Here is a 19,017-nt window from a genome sequence, read left to right as displayed (position 1 = left end):
CAGTTAAAAGCCCTGGCGAAAATATTGTAGGTTTCCGGATTACACACAAACTGTGAGAGGTTCCATGTGTAATTCAGACACTTACATCATTTTTACCGGGGGCCTTTGGTCCCTCCCTGAAAACTAACCTATTAGCCGAAGATTTAATGATTGAATAGCCAAAGATCTATGTTGCTATCCATCCATCCAACATATTGGACAAAATCATGGGATTATATAATATTTTTTTAATCAATAGATACCACATTTGTAAACCCAAATCTCTCTCCCCATGTTATGATTTGATATAAATCTAGCTTTTCAACAAAGAGAAAAAAAGGTAAAATCAGCCATTCTTCTTTTGTTAAAGGACCAAAAAGATCAAGTTAATCTTCTAATTTAATTGTCCCATAGATGATTCCGTATAAATCAAACCCAATGTATTAGGAAGTTAGAAGGAGGGATCACACATAACATACCTTACAGCATTCTAAATTAATGTTGTACAAAGGACACATCAATCTTATCAATTCAATAGATAAGTATTAATGTAAACACCGTGCTTAGTCATAAGTTAGGAGTAGGGTTGTGCAAAATAGTACGAATCGGTTGATCCAAACAAATCAAAACGGGTTGGTTATTGAGTGTAGTGATACTAAACCAAACATAATCGAACCAAATCGACTACTAAACTATCATAACATAGCATATTATATAAACACAATTTCATAACCATGTCGGAGTATAAACAAGAAGAAAATAGATGTTAAAGAAATTCTTCTCAAAATACAAATGTCAAAGAAATAGCAAAAATGGCTCTTGTCATAAGTTTTCTATTTGAAGTAAGTCCACGTATCTACAGTAGTTGAGTCTTCAAACTCGAACCAATCCACTAAAATATGTTTTTGTTTAGTAAAACTTGATTTCTCTTAAAAGAAATATCCATTAAGCGGACACTTTAATCAGTGAACAAGTCGATATCACGCACCAAATCAGTACACCTTTTACACAAAAGAAATTTGATAAAGATCGTACAAAAATAATTGACACATTTGTTTAGTAACGCGAAAACAATGTAAGCGAGAAATGCACAATATAACCGAAAAATGCTAGATTAAACGTTGTTACTAACAATGGGCAAGAAAAAGTAGTCACAACCCTATAACATTTTCCCTTATTGTTCCTAAAAAAAAATTTTTAAGACCTAATGGAGTTCATCTTTGAAACAAAATAATATAAAAAATTTCTTCACTAAATAGAATATTAATTAATAAAAGAAACTGATATATATGTGCTGAGTCCAGCAAACCGGAGGCATAAAAAACTTCAAAATACCAAAATTACCCTATGGATATACATCTAGTCAAATTAATTAAAACAAATAAAAATTGAGAAAATAAAAGGAAAATTAGGTCAATTTCTTCTTCCCCCTTTGTCTTCTTCTAGTTAATTGTTTTTCTTTCCTATAAAGAAAAAAGAAAAAATTAATAAGGGTAAAAAAGTAATTTGAGAAAAAACGCAGCTATTTGCTTCTAACATCAAAACCAGAGTTTCTTCCTCTGTCTGCAAATCGAATCGAGCTCGAGAGAGCATTCGAGACGATCTAACGTCAAAAGGGTTTCTTCTGATTAGGTTAAAATCAAACATTACTAGAACCGATCGTGATTATACAGTGTTTTTAGAGAGAGAAAGGGGAGATTTTTGGTTTTGTTTATTGAGGGTTTGGTGGATTTTGTGAGGGTTTGTAATTTAACCCCGATCATGGTGATTTCTATTAGATTTTACTTATAATATTATCTAGATTTTTAATTTATGAGTTAGATTTTAGGGATTTTGTGGTATTGAGAGATGTGGGATTTTATATCTGGTGGGATTTTGTTCTGGAAATTGAGGTTTTTTTGTTGTTAGTTTTTGATGATTTCTTTGGGGAGTAGGGATGAGAATAAGGGGTTAGGTTTAGGGTTAGGGTTTGGTAAAGGAAGGAGAATGGAAGATACTGAACTTGAAGAAGGCGAGGCTTGTTTTTACCAAGATGATGGTGCTGCTGCTAATTTCGACCCAGATGTTGCCCTCGCTTACATAGTAAGGATTAACTTCGATTTGAACATAAAAATCTAATTTTGTTCACTTCAATTTGATTATTATGTGTTTATATTGTGGCATAAATTTTTTCCCCAACTGCATGTGATTTCCTCTATTGAAGCTTGAAAACTATGTCTACTTGTTAATCAAACTTGATAGATTGTTTTAGCCCACACTTTTAGAGTCATCAATTGATTCATTGGTTTGTAGTTGTTGGATTTGGTTAATCAAAAGGAAACCCAAAGGAACAATTAGGAATACATATTTTGATCTTATAAACTTCTCACTGAACTTGGTTTTTGTGATATAACCCTAGATCAATGTGAGATGAAAAAACAATGTCCAATTTCGAATCCTGGGTTTGTGTTGGAGTGGAGTTTGAATTGCTAAAAGTAAATGACATAGTTCTAGGCAGAACCCGGAGTTATTGGTTTGAACTGTTTATAACTTGGATCTACATTTTATTCTATGTTCTGATTTAGTAGTACTAACTGGGTATATTGGAGCTTGTAAGTAAATAGGTTGCTGGTTTAGGTTTGGAGAGCAAGTGATATTCAACTTTATCCAAAAGAAACAATATATATTACGTAAAACTATTCAGCTTCTCGGCATTTTGAAGCTAATGCCATGAAGGATTTGGATACATATCACTTTGTATAAGCTTATATGTCAATTACTATGTCTTGTATTTCGCTTAGGACGTTATCTGTATGCCCAAATTGGAGAGAAAAGCTATTACTTTTTTGAACTTGATGATTTTGACAAGTAAATTGAGTATGATTATATGTTTCCAAGCTGGTGTTTTTTTACTCTAGCATCTTAGGTATGAAGTTGATGTAACTTACTTCCTTGAGACGTCTACGATATGATGTAGCCCATTTCCTACTAGTTTGGGGTTCGCCAATCTGTATGATTAATACTCATCTTAGGGCATTGGGTTCTGTGAGTCCAAAGTATTTTTCCGGAGAAGCCAACTGTACCACACTAATATGGTACAACTGAAGCATTCAACTTTATTAAATAGTGTCATACTGTCATTGAAGCTTATATATTACATGTTTGGTAGTATTTTCTACTTTTTTAGTAATTTTTTACATCAATTTCTAGTGCCGAGGTCTGCTATGTTCATCTCCATATATTTTACTTAGAAAAACTAAATTATTTTTTTTTCTCGAAGGATGAGAAGGTTCAAGATGTTCTGGGGCACTTTCAGAAAGATTTCGAAGGTGTGGTTTCTGCAGAGAATTTGGGTAAGTGAAGCATGGGCAAGCCCGTAATCCTGTATTTCTGAAATGGAGCATATAATGTACTCCAAATATGATTGTTTCGCAATATATTCATTTCAGGGGCAAAATTCGGCTGTTATGGTTCATTTTTGCCCACTCATCAGCGTTCTCCGTCTATTTGGTCTCATCCGAGGACTCCACAGAAAATTCAGAACAATGGTGCACCAATCTCTCCAAACAATTCTTCTATCGAGGTGCATCTTTAAATTTAGTAACATATTATTCGTATTTCTCTTCCACGTTAGGGGATGCCGAATCTCAATTGGCGGTTGGTTTTCTTAATTCTGAAACTTGAGTTGATTTAGTATGTCAGCCATGAGTTTTTGTATTCTTATATATAATTGAATGAGATCTTAAAACAAGTCTCTATCTGAAAATGCACAAGGGGCACCGCCTTAGGCAGACCTGTCCATCTAAATCTTTGAATTTGAAAAGAAGACCTGTCCCAGATTTTATTTATTAAAAAGATATAAGTATACATCAAGTTAGTGCAATATGGAAAACATAAATAAATACTAGTCATTTTCATTTTCATATTTTTAGAGAAGAACGAATACCACCTAAGGCAGACCTATTTCTAGTCACGGAAATTGTAATTTGATGAAGTAATACGGGTTATGATACCAGGGTGCTCGCCAAAACATCGCAGCTGTATCAAGTACAACCCTCTCTACGAAGGTTGGACCACCGTCTACTAGTGCTCCACCACTGGCTGTCTCGAGGGCTCCATCTGTTGAAAACTCATTGAGGAGAGATGCTTATTTGTCTTCTGCCGGCTCTGCAGAATTTACACCCAAAAAGGAGCCTGCCAAGAAACTAATGAATTCAACTAATCACAAACCATTGAAAGTTCGAATAAAAGTTGGTCCTGAGAACACGGCTCATAGAAATGCTTCAATCTATAGCGGTCTCGGCCTTGATATCTCTCCATCTTCTTCTCCAGATGACAGTCCCATTGAAAATGAAGGTTTGTCTCCTGAATCTAGGAACACACTGGAAAAATCTCCTGTTAGCATACTTCAGGTGAATATGACATCATGATTTTCCTTTTTGCCGGTTTCATTGTCCTGATTGAACGCATTATGCATTTATCTGTTCTTTTGATGTGATGGCCAGGTTATGGCGTCTTTTCCGGTTGAGGGCGACTTCTTGCTGTCACCACTTTCTGATAGTCTGCTGCACTTTATGGGAAAAGAAAGTCTTCGAAAGGGTGACAAAGGGAGCTCTTTGATGCCTGTAGAAGATCCCCATTCACTCAGATGGCAAGAGAAACTTCTTGTGGACAAGAAAATCAAGTCAGGTGAGAGAAATAGGTCAGTGGAAGTGAAAAATCAGAACTCTAAGGATGCAAGGAATGAAATCGGTGCTTTTCTTAAGAAGGAGATAGACATTGAAACCCCATCAGTCAAGGACCATGTTTCTAATGACTTGAAGCTTCCAAACCTCTCTGACTCAAAATGTAATGGTGAGACAGCAAAAGGCACCATTAGGGCTTGTGACGAAGTAGGGGAAAGAAATATCAGTGTTCTGAAAGACGAAATGTTCTCCTCTGATTCTGCAAAAGAGGAAGTGCTAGATGCAGCAAGTAAGACAAAAAGCTCGAGTGTCCAAGTTCTGGAAGATAGAAAATCAAGTTATCAGAAGGATGCGCAGGTAGTACCCAAGAAAGAAGGGAGGAAAAATTTCGACAAAAGTAACGATATATTTCAAACTGAGTTTGATGGTTCTAAGGGAAGAAAAGAAAATAGTGTATCAATAGATCACCCGAAGGAGAAGTTTGGTAAGAAACAGATATCCTCTGAACAAGATAGAACTAAAATGGATCGTGGGAAGGAGCAACCATCTTCGAGGGGGAAAAATAAAGTAAAGGGGATGCAAAGTAATGGGAACTCATCTGAAGACTCGAAAAAAGGGCGTTCAAGGGTTGTTTCTTCAGCAACCTCAAAGGATAAGAAGAAGAACGATGGTGATTATTTATCTGAAACAAAGCTGTATGATAATAGATCACAGTCTGGTCAGACAAGAGGAACTCAGAAAGATTTACTTGCAAATGTAAAGGTAGAAAACGGAAAGAATATGCAGGAAGCTCCCTTTAGAGATAGACCAAGAGAGACCAAGTATGAGGTTGCTGAGAAAGAAAGACCTCCATTTGCCGATAAATTGAAAGAGAAATCAACTGGTAAAAAAGTTGATAATAATGCATTAAATCCTGAGGCTTATCCAAAGGCTTTGCTCGGTAGTTCTCATTCAGCGATGGATGTTCCTGGTTCCAATTCAGTTCCTGTAACAGCAGCTCCTGTGGTTATAAATGAAAATTGGGTGGCCTGTGACAGGTGTGAGAAGTGGCGTCTTCTACCATATGGTACAGATGCGAAAGATCTACCCAATTGGACGTGTAGCATGCTTTATTGGCTGTAAGTTCCTCCCTTCTAGATCTGCAATAGTTATATGATAGGCATAAAACAGTTACCGACTTGTAACGACCAATTTTTGTGGGCGTACGACAGTTGCAAACCGAATGGGTTGAAGCAACTAATACTTTTTTGTCTGCACATTATTAGGTACTTGTAGAATGTCTAGTCCTAAATTACTATTTACAAGATACTTCGGGTTTATATTAAACTTATATTTGGTAGGAATGTGATAGGTTTGAGGTAACTGAATAAATTTCTGTAACTGGTATTTAGGCCCGGTATGAACAGATGTGCCATCAGTGAGGAGGAGACAACAAAAGCTCTGCGATCACTGTATCAAATCCCAATTCCCGAAAGTCAAAATATTCAACTAAGTCAGCCTGATTTAGCCATTCCAGGAGTTGCTTTGGAAGCAGAACCAACACACCAAGATCACATACGCAGCATTGGTAAGAAAAAGCATGGACCTAAAGAGATTCAGAATGCTGTTAGTCGTACGGGGGCCATGCAATTCAGAGATCAAAAGGTATCGATGAGAAACAGAAGTATATCAGATGATATGAATCATTCTCCCTTAGAGTCCAATCAGGGAAGCAGAGGTAGAGTTCAGTATAAATCGAGCGACTCAGGTGTTGAAAAACAAAGGCAGAGACAGAAAGAGGGGCACACACCTATACAAGACGGAGGTATGGGTTAAGATGATAATATTTTTTTTTTTTATCTCTCATTTGCTTCATTTGAAGAATGTGATTTTTGACCTTTGGTTTGAAAATCTACAGGTGGTTCCAACTCCAAGTACTTCAAATCGAAAAACAGAAGGGACGTTGACCTGGTTAGTAATAAATCTTCTAAGAAAATGAGGACAGATGGCTTATCTTGTTCTTACGAGGACATGGAATCTGATCATGGTGGGATCATAGGCGAGATGCCCCCCAACTCGAATAATGGTTCCGCTCAGGTAACTGGGAAGTATGGGACGAAACTTGACACTCACACTCTCTCCAAGAATACAATGAGTGATGTGAAGGACAATTTACCTGTTACTGTAAGGAAACCCGTAGACTCTGTGCAGATTTCTTTGGATGGAAGGGCCCTACATACTGGAAATTCTAGTAAAATGAATATGGCCGGGAAGAAAAGGAAAGTTGAGGAGTGGCAAGAAAATCTGCCGGAGACTCAACTGAATAATGAGAACCATGTCCAATATAACAAATCACTTTCAAAAGAGGTTACTAGCGAGAGCGAAAGCAGAAAGGAAAAGAAGGCAAGGGTGCATAAATCTGAGAAGGAGTCTAAAACTAGCAAAGGTAATGATCGAACAGATAAGAAAGGCAAGATAACCCATATTGACATGTCCGACAGCAGAAATCCAGTTGGCGGTGGAAGGGAAGAGGGCAGAGGAATTAAGGACCAGCACGTGGGATATGGAAATGTGAAATCGGTCTCTCAACGTACACTGGATGGCATAGATCCATCAAAAAGAGGTTCAGGATATGCGGAATCTTCGACTGCTGCTACTTCAACCTCGTCCAAGGTTTCAGACTCCCATAGAAGTAAAGGCAACTTCCGAGAGGTGAAAGGATCACCGGCAGAGTCGGTTTCTTCTTCTCCATTGAGAATTTTAAACCCTGACAAGGTGACATCTACGAGGAATATGGCGTTGGTGAAAGATGATGCAGCAAACGTCAATTTCACATTCGGCAGCCAGGAGAGATTCTCAGATGGCGTTGGTGATGGTAGAAGCAGAGGTACAGGGACATCGGGGAAGGAGAAAGCACCTGCCAATCATCATGAATACATAGAGTTGTCTGTTCTTAATTACCAGGAAAGGGATGCCAACCACATATCTGTTGTCAAAGCAAAGAATACTGAACCTCCTCTCTATGAACCTGACAACGACCTGACTGCTGCTGCTGGTGATTTCGTGGACAAACATAACAAGTATCCAGGTGAACGACAAGGTAAGGAAAATGACCAGGAGGAGAGAGGGAACAATAACCATTGCCGTTCTAAGGGATCTCTTCCAAAGAGTTCTTCAAAAGTTTCTTCTTCGAGGTCCAAAGACAAGCAGAAAGGATTGAAATCTGATGGTGGTAAAGCTAAAAACAAGGCCCCCCGTTTACTCAATGAGCGGGATAAATTGCATCGAACGAACAACTCAAGGGATGGGGAAGTAGAATTACTCAAACATACACCTTATCATGGAGAATCGAGGGATGAAAAGTATAATCTTCAGTATGTGTGTGGTGTCAAAACTGGGAAGGACGAGACTAATCACTCAGATAGGCTATCTGCAGGAAATTGGTCAAGTGAAGGTGGAAAAGACAGTCGGTCAATATTAGGCCATGATGGTTCAAATGTAAAATCTGGTGTTAGCTTGAAGGACGGGAAATCCAAACCACCTCGGAAATTACTCCAGGACCACGAAGCTGAAAAATCCTCCAAGCGGTTTTTGTCTGAAAAAGAAGATCAAATGCACACCCAATTGGGAAGAGGAAAATCTCAATTGGTACCACAGGCTGGAGATAAACAGGAGACACTGACACAATGTTCTCGGTTGACACAGGGGACATCTGTTGGTTGTGATGGTGAGGCTTCAAAGATACCAAAACAACCAAGGAGGCCTGATAACCAGAATGGAGTCAACCACATTGGTTTGAGAACCAATGGACTTGGCAGCGATATTAGCGCTCCTAGTCCAGTTAGGAAGGATTCTTCCACTCAGGCTGCTGCTAGTGCCTTGAAGGAAGCGAAGGATCTTAAGCACTCCGCTGATCGTCATATGGTACCTCTCTTGATATTTCTCTTCATAGACTTGATGTGGTGTTATGCCTGTTCTTTTATTTTGAACATCTTTTTGAATCATCCCGTGTAGAATGTTGGGTCCATTCACGAAACTACAAGTTTATACTTCCAAGCAGCATTGAAGTTTCTTCACGGGGCTTCACTTTTAGAAGCCTGCAACAGCGAGAGTGTTAAATATGGTGACATGACTCACTCAATGGAGGTTTATAGTACTACTGCGAAACTCTGTGGGTAAGTTGGAATATATGAACTAGGATATGTTCTTGGTTTTCCCCCATTCTAACATGTATGCATCTAGTGTGAACATGCTTTATTGAAGTCTGTCATATTGCACATTCTTTCGATTTTTAGTCTGTTTCTTAGTAAGCTTACGTGTAATTTTCTAACTTCAAAGCCAAAAATTAAGAAACATCGAGGGAAATGCTAAATCTAGCAGCTTTTGTTCCTGTTTACCTATGTTCTCATAAATATACTCTTTTTCTGTCCCTAGGTTTGTTGCCCATGAATATGAAAGATGCAAAGAAATGGCTGCTGCAGCTTTAGCTTACAAATGCATGGAGGTGGCTTACATGAGGGTCATTTATTTCAAACATTCTAGTGCAAGTAAAGATAGACACGAGTTGCAGACTGCTCTACAAATTGCTTCTTCAGGTAAGTAGTTTTATTCCAAGTTTCAATGACATGATCAATCACGACTACTCCTCCATCCCCCCGTGATGGTGTTCTTGTGACGTGTTGGTTCCTTGTTAACTCATCACGCTGATTATTTTGGAAGTCCTGTTTTCGGAAATGTTACTTAGATGCAGTCTCAGATGTCAGTGGCCTGCTAGAGGCTGCAAGTTCTACCTTAAAGAGCTTAAATGAATCTCTAACCACCACTTCTCTTTCTTCCATTTTGTTCTTGGAAGTGATTTTAGTTAGTTGTTATTCTACAACAAGGCTTTTCCAACAAAGCAGTACTGCGGTACTAGAAAGCCTTCAGTAGACTATTCTTGTACATGTGATTTTGTTTGTTTTGTTGGTCTAAGGTGAATCTCCATCGCTGTCTGCCTCAGATAATGATAACTCAAACCAGAGAACGTCGAACAAGCTCGGTTCAGCAAAAGATGTCAACTCCCATGTGGGTGAAAATCATGTTATCGTTGCAAAAAGCCGCCCCAACTTTGTGCGATTGCTCAACTTTGTAAGTTTACGCAAGTGTATTATATGCTGCATAATTTAAATAGAAGAGATAGATCTATTTTTTTTATACATGAAAGAGAAAAAGGTATAATACAACAGAAAAACAGCGTTACCGAGCAACTGTATTAGACCACTTGTGAAGGGCTGATTTGCTTGAATGGTTACTTAGGAACCTGCTTGGCATCAATCAGATTGGACGATTATATTCAACGGAATGTACCTCATCAATACCCAAGAGAGCACAAAAGGCCAATACCTCACAATCTAATTTAGTCCCGTCATTGTGTATATCTTTTGGTTATAGCAACTAGCGGTGGACCATTATTCTAATTCTCAACACGTCTCATAACTTGAAGTACCTATGGAGGGTTACCATTGGATCCATATTTCAAGTGTCAAGGTCCAGGACCTCAAGGTTAATATTTTCGGGTTTGAACTCAAGCCTGTAACCTGATACTGAGTTTTCTTGGTACTTACTACGTAATATGGTTATCGTTTCAAGTATTGTTTGACCCAGGGGAGTTATATACGGCGAGTTGGTTCTTTACTTGGTAATTTATGGCACTAGGACGCTTGTGTGCAAGCTCACACAAGATGTAGTATGAACTATGAAACATATATGAACATCAATACTCATCTTTATTTCGTAACCAAATGTACCACTGAAGTGACTTGAGTACTCCACAAGAGCGTCTGAGTTCCATATACGAGTATCAGATTTGGAAAAATAGTAGGAGTATCCATGTTAGCAATGCAACACTATGCTTTGGAAATTCCTCTCTTACTATGTCAATAATTCTTCTTATACTCTTCTTTGTTATAGTTGAATAATATGGTCTTTTGGTTTGGTTACCTCGAGTAACCTTAAATCGAAAAACGTTGTTTCTCTCACCGCCTTTATGTCTTGATAAGCTATTACCTCCAGGATTTTATGATAGTTGCTGACATGTTTGATTTTCTGCAGACCGAGGATGTAAATTTTGCAATGGAGGCCTCGAGGAAGTACCAAAGTGCTTTTGCAGCTGCCAATGTTAGCATTGAAGAGACACGATATGAGCCCATTAGGAGGGCTCTTGATTTCAACTTTCATGATGTTCAGGGGCTACTACGTCTTGTACGGCTCGCCGTGGAAGCTATTAGCCGTTGAGATTTTTGTGGTAGAAGAATTTGTCAAATCCACGAAATGCTCTCTTTCTCTGCTTTAGTTTCTATTAGGAGAATCTGATGGAAGATAGAGTAAATCGAGCTACATTCTAGCTACACCCAAAAAGTACTTCCAAAAGGGAAAGCTGTCACTAGCACAATTCGTCTCTGTACATTTTGTATAAATGTCATGTCTTTGCAGTTTTCGGTATATTGTTTTGAGCCTTTGGCTGGTTTTTGACATATGGATAAGTGTGTAGCATCTTGACCCGAAAGCTTCAAAGAATGGAATAAGAGAAATGGGTGTTCCAACGCTCCGGGTTTTCTGCTATGAAGGTCTAGGAGATGCGTACAATTTGGATGGCTCTAGAGGGGTCGGAGCGGAAGAAATGATATAAATAAAACCATTGTAAATTGGTCAGAGGAAGTTAATACCGAGATAGTTAGTTCTAGATTCTAATTGGTGGAGGGTCTTGAAAATTTTTTGCTCTTTTAAACCAAAAAAAAGAAAGAAAAAGATTAGGAGGGGAATCAATACCAAAAAATGGGGGGAGAGGTTGAAACTTCCATGAAATCATTTTTATTGCCAAGCTCTGTTTTTTTTCCGTGCCTGTCGAATATTCCCTTCTTGTTCATGATGCAGATCCATGGCCGAAGAATTTGAAGTACCAGGTATGTAATGTTTCCACTTTATAAAACTATTCTCTTATTATTATCATTTTATCCATAGAACTTTTGCAAGTATTCACATCTCATAATGATATATATGCAAATATTCACACCTTCTTATGCCAAATCGATTTAGACTAACTAGGAGTTTCATATCATTGAACTTGCATAAACACCATTAAGACACAAGTAGGATGTAAATACTTGCAAATACTCTCCTAATACCAGTAAGCGGAGCAATAACCTCGAATGTGGTTTCAAAGTCTTCCATTAAGCTGTACTTGTACTGTACGGCTTTCTGTAAATGAAACTATAACGTGAAGTTCTCTATAGTGGTAACGATAATAATCAAACTGGAAGGGTGTTGATTTGCGGACGCAAAATAAAAAAGGGAATGTTGCATAGAGTTGCTTCATGGAAGATCTTAACCCTTGTGGCCGATTAATGTCCTAGGGCTTTGAGTTGAATATTTGGTTTGAAAATTTGAAATATTCATGGACTAACTTCTGTTACCCTTTAGCAGAGGGTTATTCTATAAATGAAATCACGCTGGAGTACCTTCTCTGTCAAGTTGGACTCTTCCAAACTGAGCAAATGTTACATCACCGGCTCGCTCACATGGATATTTATTCTTCGGTAAGTATTGCATCTCTTGGTCTTCGACTTCAATCCTATGTTATTCTTTCGCATTCATATTTCCATGAATGAGCAATAAATCACAATCTTAGGATAGTCATGGGCTGCTTTCCTTCTACTAAAATCTCTGCAACTTCTGATTATGTAATCGTCACTATAATTTTCAATTTACTCTATACCCATGCGTAAAAACGGGCATGCGAAATATATACATGTTCAATTTCTTTTCGGAACCTCGTAATATAGGGTAAATGTTTGTCATCTCGTCTGAGACTTGCAAGTGGCATCACATATATTTGTACGTCTTGTTGCCTACATTTCTTGTTTTAACGTCTTTCGAGTTTATATATACATTTTTGATTTCAGGTTGGGGAATATGGCAGAGTGGCGGCCTTTAATGGCAACAAAACAGATGATGGGTTTCTTCAAGATCTTCAGTATCAATTGTATACAAAAACAGATCTTTTTTCTCTTCTTTCTTGTTTTCCTAGGTTTTTCTTGTTGACATATATAACCCTTGGAGTTTCCCTTCCCCCTTTCACCTCCCATCTGTAACAAAGGAAGTTTAACATTTCTTGTGTTTATGATATCTATAATCAATTTTTTTGGATGTCGATGATTTACTTTGTCAGCATACTTAGCGGAAAACTCAGAATTTTTTTAGATATATGTTAAATAGAATACTTGGAAGTCAAAGAATATAAGCAGGATTGAAATTTTATTTGTAAAACTGAATTAATTAGACAATTACTGGATAGACTTTTCTAAACCTAATCAATTTCCAATTAACTACTTTTAACTAAATAAATTGCAGAATTGTATGAAAGTATAAACCTATTGAAGGGCTAAGAAAAAGTTTTAAAGGAAAGTTTACTAAAAACGATAAAAGAAAAATACTTCAAGTTCATTTTGAGAGTCTCGACGATGGAATTTGACCCCGAAAGTGAACCAATTGTGGCGTTAGCAATAACAAATGTGTAGAACGTTATTCTCGAAATTCTGTTCAATTCTGACACCCGTAGCTTCTATTTTGGTTGTTAATTTCAGTCGCTTGCCTTTAATTATTACTCCATCTATTTCTTTCATGTATTTTTCGACCAATTCCTCTACATCATTAAGGCTCCGTCTTATGTATTTCTTGAGGAAAAGGTGAAGGGGGTGACTGAAATTCATGAGGCAAGGTCAATTGGTCAACTATAATTTGGACTATGGAAGTTCCATGAATGCCCCAAAGTTGGTCAATTCATCTGTAAATATGCCCCACTTGAGCTTGGGCTAGATATGGTACTATGGTAGTAGTTGTCTTGAACCGAAAATAGGTCAAAGTTAGTTAGTTTATCAGGTATTCAGGTTTAACCAAGTCCTAATAACAACAAAATAAAAGAGAAAACAAACACATAATAATGTTTGGTATCTATTAAAACAACACATAATTGTATGTATCTTTCTTCTTTACCATTAATCTTTCTCTCTCCCTCTCAAAACAATCTGTCTTCATGTCTGTTTTGTTTCAAAACCTAAATTTATCTACAATATTTGTTTACTAATAGATTTAATAATCAATGAACCCAAGTTTCTCCAACAACTAGAAAGAGAGAACAAAAAAAATATGATGGGATCAAAAATTAACCTAATCTTGGTAATGATTTTATCAATGGCAATGAGAGGATATTGTGCATGGTATGGTCAAGCAATTTTCATAAGAAATGATATTAAAAATAGTTCAGTTCATATACATTGTTTTTCAGACAACCACCATGATATGAAACCTGAAGAATTAAAACCAGGTGAATCTTTAAATTGGGTTTTCGTTCCTAGTTTCTTCGGAACAAAATATACTTGCCAAATCCGAATAGGTAAAGTTAGCAATAATTTCGACGTTTTCGCAGGAACTGCACCTACCTTTCCATGTATTGAAAACTATTGGTCTATTCATAAAAAAGGTATTTATTACTACAAAAATTGTAGAGTTAAAGGTATTTTAAGTGCTTGGTTATTATGGTATAGATTTAATGCTTATGGTGATAGAGGAAATCTTAATAAACATAGACCGGGACAAACAAGGGAAGACGATGAAGATCTTCTCAAAGAAGATGAAGACGATGATTTCATGCAGGAAACCAACAACTTCAATCAAAGTACTAGTTCAAATAGTTCAACAAAGGGTTTGCCTAAGAATAACAAGACTACTAATAACTCATCAAGCAGTTTAGAAACACAAGGAGCTGGAAGAGATATTGATCCGAAAAATGTGAACAATAATCAAAGTTCTAGGTCAAATAGTTCAACAAAAGGTGTACCAAACTTTGGTAGTTTTCATTTTGATCCAATAAATAAGAAAAATGAAACTGGTAGCTCATCAAACAGTTGAAAAACATAAGCAAATGGAACAAGTACTGGAAGTGGTTTCGATCGAAAAACTCCAAATAATCAGGTTGTTAACTCAAATAGTTCAGCTTCAACAAATTTAGGTGCTGGAAAATGACTACAATAATGATTTTTAATTAATTTAACTTGAGGTTTTTTATTTTTATTTTTATTTAAGGAGATTGTTTATATAAAATGTAAAATATTTATGTAAATACAATGATATTTTCATTTTTTTAGAATTCAAAGTGTCCTGGAATCAGTTCGAACCTTTTGATAATTTCTTTCTATAGGAATTTGTGATCACTTGTTGCTTAAATAGAAATTTCGTTCTAGGAGAGTACAATTTTAATTTTAAAGTGAACGCTAATAATACAAATAAAACTTTAGGTGTAAAAGGACAAGATTTTGTAAAAGAAAGGGATCGAATGGAAGAAACAAAAAAAAATTCCTATAGAAAGGTGTAAAAGGACAAGATTTTGTAAAAGGTGTAAAAGGACAAGATTTTGTAAAAGAAAGGGATCGAATGGAAGAAACAAAAAAAAATTTGGACCATTTCTCGATTTGTGCGTGTCATCCTTGTGCAGGGGCCATGCTAATCTTCTCTGTATCGTTCCAATTTTATCGGATGTCCCCAAGGGGACAATGCTATCTCTCAACCTGTTCTTTAAATACGACTTCCTTTCTCACAAATTGGGTAGTGTGGGACTATATTTGTTTTACCTGATTCTTTCCTAGGGGTTAGGGTCTGGCTTTGATAGCAAAGTTCAAGTTTGGCAGGCCCAGACAAGGCCAATCTTCCCGAGGTTTGCTTGATGAAAAATTATATGGCCACGCCAAGTCAACTTACTGTTAGATTTGGTACAACTCTCATTCTTTCTGCCAACAACTGATAGCTAGCTTGCCAACAACCCTTGGTTGGAGTGGTAAAGTTATCGTGTTTATCACGTCTTGATGATGTATCATGCCTTTGTATTGACTGATACCAACCTTCCAAAAAAACTCTCATTCTTTCTCTTTTTAATGTACTTTCGAAATTTTCCCACCTTTACATGTGACACCATCCCACGAAGAAAATGATATCAGAGAAATTAGAGGCGATGATAAAGAAGAAGAATAAGAAAGTGGTCTTCTTTTGTTTTCTTTTTGTGTGTCATATCTATGGTCTATTAGACTGTCAAATAAAAACCTATAATAGTTTTTCAAAAGAAGTATGAGAAAAATCTCAGATGGTGATTGGTGGAAGAAGGACAATAGAGATTAGAGATTGACTGCTGATACCAAATGCTAATGTAAAAAGTTATGGTGAATTGAGCTTAATGCATTAGACTCATCTCAATTATTAGGGTCTGAAGTTTTCTTTTGTTCTGTCAGAGTTTTTAAATGCTTTTAGCTCATATATAGAGTTCAATTTTTATAAATATTAAGAAAAACAAGTGTCCTTATGATCGGACCTTTGGGTACCTTCTTTCTTATACGAATTATCGATCACTTGTTGCTTAAGTAGGAATTTTGTTTATCGAAATACAGCTTTAATTTTAAGGTAAGAGGTAAAAATACAAAAATAAAACTTTGGGGTGCAAGAGGACATAAGATTTTCTATAAAAAAAATGGATCGGAAGAAAAAGAAAAAAATTTGGACCATTTCTCGATTTGTGCGTGTCATCCTTGCGCAGGGGCCATGCTAATCTTCTCTGTATCGTTCCAATTTTATCGGATGTCCCCGAAGGGACAATGTAATCTAGTAGCCTGTTCGTTAAGAAACATTCCCTTTCTCACAATTTGGGCAGTGTGGGACTATCTTTGTTTTACCTGATTCTTTCCTAGGGTCTGGTTTTGATAGCAAAGTTCAAGTTTGGCAGGCTCAGACAAGACCAACTTTCTTGAGGTTTGCTTGATGAGAAATTATATGGGCAAGCCAAATGAACTTATTGCTTGGTTTGTTTGAGGAGAAATTGATCGTGTTTATCACATCTTAATGATATATCAAGGCCTTTGTATTGACTGTGTAGTCAACCTTCCAAAAAAAAATCTCTCATTCTTTCTCTTTTTAATTTACTTTCAAAATTTTCCCACCTTTAAATTTGACAGTATCTCACAGAAAATGAAAAGTGATGGCTAATTGAGCTAAATGCATTAGACTCATCTGTTACCAAACTTCATATCTCAAGAATAAGCAACTTTGGATTTCTATCACTGTGGTGGTTATTTCATAAACCAATGACCCTCTATTATTATAGACCTAAAAGAGTAATAGTACTTGAAGGGTTATACACAAAACTTCACTTATCTTGTGTGTAATATGTTGTGGTAATCCTTCTATATGTATATATAAAGGTAACTAGTATGCATTCATAGGAGAAAGGTCTTGAAGTCAGTCGCAAATGGCATTCACACGGCGTTAACTGTGAGAATAGTCCCACTTGGTAGAAGGGTAATCTAGTAAACATGTATATAATGTGTAGGTACTCTCCACTCATTGTCAGTTGGTTTTGAGTTGGATAGCTACAAACTTAACATTTAGCGACATGATGTCATCTGAACTCTTGAACATAAGACTAAATTATTGACTATCGATTTATATGCATCTTAGCTAATGTGAAGGAATATAGTTTCTTCCTATTTGGTTATACTACTAGGTCAAAAGCTAAAGTGAACCAAGAAAATGTATGTGGTAGTAACACAAAGTTATAACTTAGTGTCCTAGCTTTCCGAGAACTAAAACTCAATTCATTAGGGAACTTCTTCCTTCTCCAAACTGGTGCCAGTTTTCAACCTTTCGCTAAAACGGTCCAATGTTGATCAAATAACCTTTTCGGAACCTATGGTGGTGAGAAGCTGGATAACCCATGTACAATATTGCTAAGGCTGACATGACCTTGGTATGCATAATTTGTTACTGCTCAGACAGCTAGTTGTGCTTAATAAAATTTATTAGGTTTTACTTATGACTGACTTGGTAATGACTCATCATGAAAAGGCAATTTACATAGAATGATGTTTCATTTTTAAGAATTCAAAGTTTCTTTTGTTCTGTCTGAGTTTCTAAATACTTTTTGTAATTGGTATTACTCATAATTAAATTTTTTATAAATATTAAGCGAAATTTGAGATGAAATACTGAATTAGGCAAGGTTATCAAGAAGTACCTTAAAAAGAAAATCAAAAATTTCTTCGAACCTTTAGGTACTTTCTTTCCTATACGTATTCTTGTTGCTTAACTAGGAATTTCGTTGTATTCAAGTACAACTTTAATTTTAAGGTAAGGGGTAAAAATACATAAATAAAACTTTGGGTGCAAGAAGACAGAAGATTTTCTTTAAGAAATCGATCCAATCAAAAAAATTAAAAAAAATTTGGACCATTTCTCGATTTGTGCGTGTCATCCTTGCGCAGGGGCCATGCTAATCTTCTCTGTATCGTTCCAATTTTATCGGATGTCCCCAAAGGGACAACACTATCTGTCAGCCTCTTCCCTAAGAAAAACTTGCTTTCTCACAATGTAGACAGTGTGGGACTATCTTTATTTTACCTGATTCTTTCCTAGGGTCTGGCTTTGATAGCAAAGTTCAAGTTTGGCAGGCCAAGACAAGCCCAATTGTCTCAGAGATTTGCTTGATGAGATTTTATACTGGCACACCAACTGTTAGACTTGTACAACTTCCACTCTTTCTCTTTTTAATTTACTTTCAAGATTTTCCCACCTTTAGAGTTATCACCATCTTATGAAGAAAATGATATGAGAAACTAGAGGTGATGATGATGAAGAATTAAGAAATGTATTTTTTTTTTCTTCTGAGTCACAGGGTTGGTTAGTCTGTCAAAACCTTTGATTCTTTAATCTACCCACTCCGTTCGATGATTCAATTTAAGAAACACCCATAGGAGCATTTTTGCCATTTTTGTTCTTTTAACGAATCTAACCGAAAAGTTCAAATTAGGAGGATAACTTAATTACGATTATAAATTAGGGTATCTTTAGCTTATAGGTTATCCAATAGAGGGTAAATTCAAAAAACTCTTTCAAAATTATTAATAAGTTTGGCTGTTGGTCATGTGACCTATATCAAATATATTAAAGTTGCAAGTTTTGAACTCAAAAACCAGATAGTCTATGAATAAAGTGGTATTGTTTAAACACCTTGTTCTTGTATTTGTCTCCATTAAATCGCTTTCAATAAGCGATGTTACATGAGAGGAGCGGTTCCTTTCCAGACGAGCTAAACCTAATGACATTTTCCGGTGTGTGTGAGATATGGGTATACAGATACACAAAATGAACACGATATCTTCGAGAGAATGTTAGTAGAAAGATTTCTGCCTGTCTGGTTTTACTAATAGGTCAAAACTGAAGTGAACCAAGAAAATGTATGTGGTAATAACACAAAGTTATAACTTGATTTCCTAGCTAGCTTTTGGCAAATTAACTAATATTTAATTCATAAAGGAACTTC

The 19,017-nt window shown here is 36.4% G+C and overlaps 1 protein-coding gene and 3 non-coding genes across 5 annotated transcripts; 1 reads left to right on the top strand and 3 right to left on the bottom strand.

Moving 5' to 3' along the window:
• Positions 1–555: 555 nt before the first annotated feature.
• Positions 556–12,807, top strand: LOC147559429 (CW-type Zinc Finger). 2 transcript variants are annotated; one of them, XM_086661324.1, is made up of 13 exons: positions 556–2,061; positions 3,239–3,311; positions 3,408–3,541; positions 3,975–4,370; positions 4,464–5,761; positions 6,035–6,447; positions 6,541–8,546; positions 8,637–8,797; positions 9,057–9,217; positions 9,622–9,749; positions 10,713–11,563; positions 12,084–12,196; positions 12,563–12,807. In XM_086661324.1, exons 1-11 carry the CDS (start codon positions 1,894–1,896, stop codon positions 10,893–10,895), a joined length of 5,121 nt encoding a protein of 1,706 aa, XP_086517450.1. In that variant the 5' UTR covers positions 556–1,893; the 3' UTR covers positions 10,896–11,563; positions 12,084–12,196; positions 12,563–12,807. The 2 variants fall into 2 exon arrangements, with proteins under 2 accessions (XP_086517450.1, XP_086517451.1); XM_086661325.1 differs by having other exon boundaries at positions 12,081–12,196.
• Positions 12,808–15,104: 2,297 nt separating this feature from the next.
• On the bottom strand, positions 15,105–15,207 carry LOC147559428 (U6 spliceosomal RNA). Its single transcript, XR_015235535.1, has one exon. It is a non-coding gene; the product is annotated as a U6 spliceosomal RNA (small nuclear RNA).
• A 986-nt stretch (positions 15,208–16,193) lies between these two features.
• LOC147559427 (U6 spliceosomal RNA) lies at positions 16,194–16,296 on the bottom strand. The gene has a single exon (XR_015235532.1). It is a non-coding gene; the product is annotated as a U6 spliceosomal RNA (small nuclear RNA).
• A 1,617-nt stretch (positions 16,297–17,913) lies between these two features.
• On the bottom strand, positions 17,914–18,016 carry LOC147559426 (U6 spliceosomal RNA). The gene has a single exon (XR_015235533.1). It is a non-coding gene; the product is annotated as a U6 spliceosomal RNA (small nuclear RNA).
• Positions 18,017–19,017: the final 1,001 nt, after the last annotated feature.

The sequence above is a fragment of the Eschscholzia californica genome, unplaced genomic scaffold (genome assembly GCF_041429995.1).
Source record: "Eschscholzia californica isolate CP2 unplaced genomic scaffold, dmEscCali1.0.p SCAF_2, whole genome shotgun sequence".
Lineage (NCBI taxonomy): Eukaryota > Viridiplantae > Streptophyta > Magnoliopsida > Ranunculales > Papaveraceae > Eschscholzia > Eschscholzia californica.
Note: the sequence above shows the minus strand (reverse complement) of the source record. Positions and strands in the feature narration are given on the sequence as shown.